Raw genomic sequence first — 9660 nt, 5'->3', positions numbered from 1 at the left:
GCTGAGATCCATAAAAAAACAGACACCCTAACAACCTGTACCAGAGGAGGGGGGCTAGGAACTGTTAAGGTTTCCTCACAGAAGCTATTGCCCCTGTCCCATCATCATTCGATCGAACAGTTGATTGACAGCACCACTTTTTTAAATCCAAAATCACTGGTGGACCTACATTAAATAGTGAGGAGCGGGAAAGATAATGCAGCACAGAAGTTCATCTGGATTCAAATTGCAACCAAAAGAATAGAAATGCTAATTAGTGACCCAGCTTGAAGGGATTAATCTTTGCAGTATTTAATAAAGCATGCTGCTTGAGCAGAAATATGCCATGTACACTAGCCAAGTAGATACCAAGAGTAAAGGCCCTGGAAATACTTGGATGAGCTGGGGAAATATTTCCATTTGGCCCACTCAAAGCTGTTGATGGTGCAACATATTTTTGTTTCCTTGCCACTTTTTGAGAACAGAAAATGGTCTACAGGAACGTAAGCGTGAATGCCCCAGGGATAAGTGCAGCATAGCTGGTTCCCAGAGCAAATCCACAGCAATACAGTGCCCCCCCCCCCCACTGAATACTGTACTGAGGACTGTGTTTGTACTTAAGGTGCTGAATGGAGACAGGGGATTTAATAGAGTGAAGGGAGTATAGTAAACAAAGCTGAACAGTGATCTCTCTATTACAACCACATTTAAAGGTGTAGTTAAGCAAATTGAAATTTTTCTTTGCTAATTTTACAGCCTTCAGATACCTATTGGAATGGGATGAGTTAGATGTGAATACGCAGTTATGACCAGTGTTTATCTCTGGCCTTAGGAAGCAGGGGTGGAGCTTTCCTCAACAACTCAGACACCAAGGAGACAAGATCTTGAGTGCACATGCCTTCCAATGAGCTTGCTCATCATTAAATATAGTATTAATTCACATGTGAAGAATATATATGACTCAGGCTGTTGAGATATAGACTAGGAATGGTGAAGGCAGCCAGATAATGCAGGCCAATGATTTAGCAATCCTAAAAGCTTGTTTAGCCCCAGGACATGGTGTTGCTCTGATTCCCTTTTTATGTATTTGACACTGTAATGGAAAAGTGGCATGCAAGAACTTCCCTGCAAAGATGCTACAGGCAAAGTAAAGTTATTTCTTTAGAACTACTAGCTGGACAATTTCTTGATAACCCTCACTCACCTTGCTGTGACAAGGTGCAGGATAGTTGGGAGAAAAATCACCACTAAAAGCTTTGTAAGGATATGTTATTTATTGGACATTGCAAGATAAGAAAAAAATAATTTGTACAGCTTTGTGATGTAACCATTGTTGCTAAAGAGTAAAGCTACTCCTCATGTGGTTAAGAGGCCACATGTAGCCACCAAGGTGCTTTGCAGCTCTCAAACTATGCAACATTGAGGGCTTGAGAAATAAACATTTGCTCTGAGCAGGACTCCAGACTTCACGTTGTAGCGCATTTTGCACTGAGTGGGCCTTACAGTAGCATGAACATGGCCTCCCTAGATATTAAAAGGTGAGCAGCCCTGCTCTACAAGACATTATGCAAATAGTACACTGCTAAACAATTGAAATATCAGTCTGCTAGGCTGGTTACATGGCTCTTGCCTTCTTTCTTCACCTCTTCTGTCGTTAATCTAATGGCATGAGAATCTCATTCCATCTCCCATACCACTTTTGCTCCTCCCTAGCTAGCAAGTCACGATGAAGCCTAAGTCTGCATCCATTTCCTCCACATACCCTGCCAAGGCAAAAAGCAATCCTCTCCTTGTACACCAGCACTGTTCTAAGTTAAAAGGGCAATATGAGGCCGTTAGTGGTAGCAGCCATCAATTAATCTAGCTTATTTGTGACTCCCAAGGAAAGAGAGCCAAATGCACTTTGGGAAATAGCACAGTGGATTGGAGAGTAACGTTTAAATGATCAGAATAACCCTTCTGAATATTTAACCAACCCAAAGAACCTTCAAGTGAAAATCCAACTACTCAGAGCAACCATCCATACTGCTGCTCTCACCATGGCAGCCCGGGCAATAGGATGGACCAGCAGAAGGTGCTTAGTTTTCCTACGCGTTTTGCCTTTGAACTTTCAGATTGCTGGGTTGAATAAAATAGATTTTTAAAAATAAAAATATTGCAGGGTGAGGTGAGAGAGCTTTAAGGGGGAATAAACAGAAATCTAGGTGGACCTGTAAAGCATCTTATGCAATGCACAGGGTCTTAGCTATGTCATGGAAGCAGAAGAGAAGCTTTCAGTTACCAATGGAAAATGCCAGAGTTGAACAAAGTTTAACAGTAAAACCAACCTTTTAAAAAAAAATTATAAAACAGTAACTGTTAAAGGCTATGTCATGTTTTAAGAACATGTGCCCTCAAAACAGTTATCTTAAGTCAGCTAATGGCTCAGAGGTAACAGTTTTGTTAGCTTAATTTGATGCTTCAGGGCTAGTTACACCATGCCCACTTAACCCCCCTTCCTGTGCTAATCCCTATAGCACCTTAGTATTGGAAAACACATACAATTTGTTAGAATGGATATTGTCTTAATACTTATGAAAACTGCTTCTCAGAATGCATGAAAGATAAACTAGTTTCTGGTGCCACTTATGGTACTGAAACACTACTCAGCCATTTCATGATCGTTCCTGTATACACAAGCAAAGAGAGCAATACAAATACAGTGAATAAACAAGCTGAGCGTATTAGATTATCTAAAAAGAAGCAAGTTGTCTCCCCCATACACATACCAGATGTAGAGTCCCAGATAATTTTGGGAGGAGAAGGAGAGAATCTACTTTTAAACAGGAGGATAACTAGAAAACAATAACTTGATAACAAAGAGTTAGAAAACCCGACAACCACTTTTTTCTAGCATTGTAAGAATGAAAGCATTCTTTTAGGTTTCAAACATACACCAAAAGGTGCATCTTAGCTTTCTGTCTGTCTCCTGTTCCTAGAAAGTCTATCTTTTCATGCTGCTAAATGCTGCAGTGCACTTACTGTTTCTGAAAGAGTTCCATAAAGGGTAATGCAAGCAAATCAAGAAAATAAATAGTACTAAAGCATTCCCTCTTTTCAAAGGATATTCATTGCAATAAAAACTTATTTGCCTTTTCTTAAGGATAGGAATAGTTTTAAATGAAAAAAATCAACCGCAACATTGTTTAATATATGAAAGTTCAAAGATGTTTCACAGCATAATTGTAGCAATAACTTACACTCCATTGCCAAGTCACAATTCAGTCATTTTCATTAACAGTGTACAAAGAAGGTCCTAAGATATAGATATATATATATATATATTTTATAAAGTCTGGAAGATCAATATAAATACTGCTCCAGAAATTAAAAAGTGTTTACATCCCCAACTCCATTACATCTCAGTGTCCTGTTCTATTATAATCTGTAAAAATCTTAACGGCGCAGAGGTTCAAGTTTTCGTAACTTCAGTGATGCGCTGGATGACAAAGCATCTTGGTTTGAAGAAGAATTCACTATATCTGGAGACTGGAACAGTACTCTACCACGATGATTAAATACGTAAAAAGATGGATGGTTCCTTAATGTGTCAAATGTCCTTAAAATAAACATGAAAAATAAATTAATGTCGATTTGGAATGATCATTTCACAAAAGTGTAAAAATCTGGTATTTATTGATAGAATAAGAAGTAAGTGCTGTTACCAAATGGCAGGGGTGCTAAGCCTCTAGATCTTACCCAAATTTCCTATGCCATAACATAAATGTTAAGAATTTTAAAGATAAGATGCTAGTGTTATGGAGATATAGATATGCCGATTGTTCAGTATACTGAAAACACCCACATCATTAATAAACTTTATTCTCCCTTCTACAGCTTCCTTATGTACAAGTGTTAATAACTACCTACAAAACATCACCCAAATTCCTCCCTCCTTTGACCTTGCCTAAGCCAAAATCCATATTCATGCCTCAGTGCTAATAATGCTGAGCGCCCTTAATTCTCACGCACTTCCTAGCACTTCACGTTCAGGCCCCCTTGTACTGCCATCTTTCATAGATTTACTTAAGTCCCATATTATTCAGACTATTCTCTACAGGAGCAGGTTTTCTGCCCATCTGACTTCCTATCCACCTCAAAATTCAATTCAAAACCCTTCACAGGTTTACACAATTCTATCTATCACAATTCAGCACTTCTATAGTATAACTAATTCATCATCAACACTCTTAGGAGCGGGTTTGTGCCATCCCTATTTACTGATGTGAAAACTGAGGCAGAGATGGTTGGTGGGAAGAGCTTCTGTCGCAGTCCTCTGCTGAGACCACAGGACAGGAGTAGTTCTGTAACCTCTTATTTCCCTATTCCTCACCTGCTCACTCCACTACTCCAACTCTGAGGTGGGTTTTTAGGAGGCTCAAGGAAGGAGGCAAGGAAGGGCAGAAAGTATCCCAGTCACTGCTGTAGCCTCATCCTATCTAGAACACTACATCCCACAGCCAGACATTGCGTGGTGGCTTCCTGGCTCTTCCTGTCCTTCCCAGCATCACATCTACAGCATGTTGTCAAGAAGCAGTGAGCTAAAAAGGAGAACCTTTCCGGGGCTGCTATTTCACAGGACATACTGAGTTTATTTATAGAGCAACAGAAAAACCTGTTAACGAACAGAAAGAACCCCAACGTACTTATTTTTTAGTTCTGAAGTGGCATCCATGTCTTTAAATTCTCCTGCAATATGTACTATTCCATAACACGTAACTGCAAAGGCCAACAGCGTTTGAAGAACTATCTGCAATAGAGAGAGATACAATACACCACACAGAGGTTGCTAAACAATATAAGAGAACCCTTGTACAAAATTGTCATCTTTTATTCTGTTTTGCTCACAATAAGCACATACACATTTTTCAACCAGTGATCTAGGAAACTGGGTAAATAATTTTAGACCCATTTTAGTGGGGGGAGGAAATTGAGACACAAGGATTAAGTAGCTTGCTCAAGGTAGCACTGCAAGTCAATAGCAGAAGCAGGAACAGAAGGGGGATTTCCTGGCACCCTACTTATACCCTCTGCTAGGCAGCTTGATCTAATTCAGAGTTCTTCAGGCAGATTCTGTATTCCTCACAGCAGTCAGAATCACTGTTCTGTGCACTCAAATTACTGCTTTAACAGGAAGAATCCGGTACTCAGACAAATTATGTAACCTCCGTAACACTGTCAACAAGGATGACAACTGGGCGCAACCTTTGAAGTCCGCTTCTGCATGTCATTTTCTTATTGGTCAACCAAGAAAGAAAGATACTAAAATAAGAAAACTGAAGTAAATGAAACAGGTTGTGCTGGGATAACAGCCGCACACTATAGTATTGAATAAACAAATGTCAGCCAACAAATGCCAGAGGGACGCAGATGTTTATGCTGCAGAGTATAAGAAACTTATGCAAGGACTTTCCAAGTTCTAACTTCAGAAGCCACGGAATTTCTAGAGGTGACGTTTCACCAACAGTTCTAAAGAAGGAGAAGGAAGTCAGGACTTATTCTGATTTGCAAACCCTCTTTGTAAGAGCTGTAATGCATTACTGGACATTAGGACTGGTAGGTGAAACATTCTCACGCAGAATGAGAACTTGAAAGATTGTACGATTAAAATACAATTATTCAAATAAAAAAACATGAACAGGAACAAAAGCAAGAGCCCAAACTATATTATTAGTCTTAAATCTTCCAAACACCATGAAAATGTGTAACTTACATCTATCGGCAATGTTTCATCTTCCTTTTCTGTTAATCTCATATAGGAACGATCTATAAAGTAAAGACATACTGGTAAATTAATTTTTTTTGTAATAAGGCAAATCAATATAAATTCCAAGAGTGTTTGGGTTTCTATGTATTATGCCATGGACTATTAACTCCCAGTAACTCTGCCATATTTAATCTTGTTTCCACGTTTGCTTCCTCACACAGCATATCTGATCTTCCAAACCTGCTCTGATAAATAATTTCAGCAATAATTTAGTCTCCTTTCTGCATAAGAGAGAAGAGGGTGGAAGAGGGCTGATGATGGAGCACACAGATGCAGGAAGAATTCTCTATGAATGCCAGATATTGCTACTTAAACTGTAGTGCAGCCAGCATTATCACAAAGCTACTTCAGCAGAAGGCATTAGATGTTCTATTTTATTGCAATATATATAGCCACTGTTCCCTATTGAACTGATCTAAATTGTTCATCATTACTAGTAAACTGAAGAGCATGTTTCTGCACAAGACAATCTGCAATTGCTTTACTACTTCAGCAGCATAATACTACATTTAATAAACGATTCCTTCTTGTACACTCTTAGGACATTGTATATAATATGTATATGGAATACTATTGCACATGAAGCACAAATCTCTTCCAGAATTCTTCAAAAATAGGTACACTTTCCAGATGGGTTGGCTATAACCCATTAAGGTACTAGCACTGTGTGTAAAGAAGAATCATTGAGGAATTATTTGTAAATGCTATACTTACTTATACTTATGTGATAGTGTGGAATTTTAAAAGCACATTTTGCCTTAACTTAGTCTGTCATAAAATTCAGATAACTTTGGGTTCTAAAGGATATCACCTTTTTCTGAATTATAAACATTATCCTAAATGGTTTACTCCATCTTGGTCACTCGGAGATGCACCCACTTACACCAGGGCTGAATTTGATCCACTGTGCACTAGGAGTTGAAATAATGTGACCATCCTCTCTAGCATCTTCAAATACTCTTGGCAAAATGGTTCTCTTGCCACAGATTGGAAACTGCACTGTAGCAGTTGCTGTGGTCAGACACTGACTAGTACTCCAAATGCATTGCTGCACCAAGGAACTAATGCAGCACTGACAAATGGTAGTTTCAAGTTTCAATACCTCGCAAACCATCAAGGTTAAATAGCATTTGCTTCTAGCATGGGCAACTGGAAAGATACTCAACCTTTAAATCATATAATACTAGTTGTTGGCATGTTCCCCTATCTCCCCACCTCAATTCTGAGATGGTTTTAGCATCTGGTGTCCCAAAAACCCACTAGCATTGAAAAACAGTATTTTAAACAAATTGAGAATTTGGAATTATAAAGATATTTCTATATAGATAGTAATCAGAAATACGTAATATTCAGATTTGCCATTACCACAGCTAGAACCATTTTGATGGACTAGAATAAATGTTTTCAGGAAACAGTAATTTCTCCAAGCAAGAGCCCTGAATTAACGATCAGAAAAAATAATTGGATCTCTGACCGCATAAGTAAGCATTTTTGAGAAATGATACTGTTCAGCTTTAAACATATTAATGACATCTATTAAACAAACATGTAAAATTCATTTATGCACTAAAAAGAGATTAGCTACATTCTACAAATTCTTTTCCTACACAGAATATATTAAAAATGGACTCTGAGCTGCAATCTCAGCTCTGTGCTGTATCCCCCCCCCTCCCCCCACCAGCTTTCTCCTTCCCGTGCCCTAGCCACACTGCTAGAAATGCTTTCCCAAATCTTCCGTTGAGCAAATGGCTTGAGGTCCAGTGACTCCTCAATAACAACCTGGCCCTCGATTGCCCTCCTGAACCTCTCTCCCATCTTTTAACTCTAGCCCATCCCCCGCCTGCCATCCCGGCTCCCACTATCACCCTGGTCCAGCTCCTGCATGCCAGACCTCACGCCATCAGCTCGATGCCGGCTACACGTATGCACCCAGATTCCATCCTCCCCCAAGCCCCACATCCCCCCCTTCCCTCCCCCCCCAAATCCCCTCCTCTCCCCCAAGCCGCCCCCTTTCCCTGCTGCCCGCGCAGTGAGTGTGGGGGAGGGGGGCTATGGGGGATAAGACCCCCCCCATTTCAGTCCTGCTCCCGGCCCCCGCCAGCTGCCCCCCTCTCCCACCCCGGATCCTTGCCCGCGGCATGCCCGGCCCGGGGACGGGGCGTCCGCGCGGGGCCCCGCTCACTCACGCTGCGCAGCGGAGAAGGCCGCGTGGGCCAAGGCGAAGAGTCCGATCCCCACCAGCCCCTTCCACAGCGAGGCGGCCGCCATTGTCCCCCACGGGCCACCGACACCCTCCCCTCCTCAGCCCGGCCGGCCACCGCCAGGGGCGCCCGCAACGCGACCGGCGCACCGAGATGGCGTCACCACGGAGCGGGCCCAGAAGGCCGACCGTGATAGGAGAGACGGGCAGGGCCATAGGTCGAGGGGCGGGGCCAAGAGAGCCAAGGGAGGGGCGGAGGGTCATAGGTCGAGGGGCGGAGCGCAGGCGTGGTGCTGGGGCGGGTTGGTGCTGCTGCGCATGCGCCTTCCTCTTCCAGGGCTGGTGGCGCTTGCGGAGAAGGCTGAGGGCGCAGCATCCCATTAAAGTGGGGGCGTTGTGGGGGGGACGGGACCCGGCCCGGCGCCCCTGGCCGCCTGCCCCCGCCCCGGGAGCCGCTTCTCCCCGGTCTCCCAACCGGCGGGGCCCGGCTGTCAGCCCGCAGGCTGGGGCGAGGCAGCAGCCCGAGAGGGGCCTCCCCCGCAGCTTTCAGAGGAGCAGCCCTGTCAGTCTGTATCCGCAAAAAGAACAGGAGGACTTGTGGCGCCCTAGAGACGAACCAATTTATCTGAGCATGAGCTTTCGTGAGCGACAGCTCACTTCCTCGGATGCATGCCGTGGAAACTGCAGCAGGCTTTATATATACACAGAGATCATAAAACATAATAAACAATGGTCACATAAACACCACCCTATACCGGAAACCTACTGACCGCTATTCCTACCTGCATGCCTCCAGCTTTCACCCTGACCACACCACACGATCCATCGTCTACAGCCAAGCTCTGCGATACAACTGCATTGGCTCCAACCCCTCAGACAGAGACAAACACCTACAAGATCTCTGTCAAGCTTTCTTACAACTACAATACCCACCTGCGGAAGTGAAGAAACAGATTGATAGAGCCAGAAGAGTTCCCAGAAGTTACCTACTACAGGACAGGCCTAACAAAGAAAATAACAGAACGCCACTAGCCGTCACCTTCAGCCCCCAACTAAAACCCCTCCAACGCATTATTAAGGATCTACAACCTATCCTGAAGGATGACCCAACACTCCCACAGATCTTGGGAGACAGGCCAGTCCTTGCCTACAGACAGCCCCGCAACCTGAAGCAAATACTCACCAACAACCACATACCACACAACAGAACCACTAACCCAGGAACTTATCCTTGCAACAAAGCCCGTTGCCAATTGTGCCCACATATCTATTCAGGGGACACCATCACAGGGCCTAATAACATCAGCCACACTATCAGAGGCTCGTTCACCTGCACATCCACCAATGTGATATATGCCATCATATGCCAGCAATGCCCCTCTGCCATGTACCTTGGTCAAACTGGACAGTCTCTATGTAAAAGAATAAATGGACACAAATCAGATGTCGAGAATTATAACATTCATAAACCAGTCAGAGAACACTTCAATCTCTCTGGTCATGCAATCACAGACATGAAGGTCGCTATCTTAAAACAAAAAAACTTCAAATCCAGACTCCAGCGAGAAACTGCTGAATTGGAATTCATTTGCAAATAGGATACTATTAATTTAGGCTTAAATAAAGACTGGGAGTGGCTAAGTCATTATGCAAGGTAGCCTATTTCCCCTTGTTT

At 42.9% G+C, this 9660-nt stretch overlaps 1 protein-coding gene across 1 annotated transcript; it reads right to left on the bottom strand.

The window, feature by feature from the left end:
- Positions 1–3148: 3148 nt before the first annotated feature.
- On the bottom strand, positions 3149–8139 carry MMGT1 (membrane magnesium transporter 1). Its single transcript, XM_084640304.1, has 4 exons — positions 7972–8139; positions 5732–5784; positions 4665–4768; positions 3149–3577 (listed from the first exon to the last, which is right to left on the bottom strand). The coding sequence occupies exons 1-4, from the start codon at positions 8051–8053 to the stop codon at positions 3415–3417; spliced, it is 402 nt and encodes a 133-aa protein (XP_084496430.1). The 5' UTR covers positions 8054–8139; the 3' UTR covers positions 3149–3414.
- Between the last annotated feature and the right edge of the window lie 1521 nt (positions 8140–9660).

Source organism: Lepidochelys olivacea, assembly GCF_965140295.1.
Source record: "Lepidochelys olivacea isolate rLepOli2 genome assembly, chromosome: 9".
Lineage (NCBI taxonomy): Eukaryota > Metazoa > Chordata > Testudines > Cheloniidae > Lepidochelys > Lepidochelys olivacea.
The sequence above is the reverse complement of the archived record's forward strand: the minus strand, read 5'-3'. Positions and strand labels throughout refer to the sequence as shown.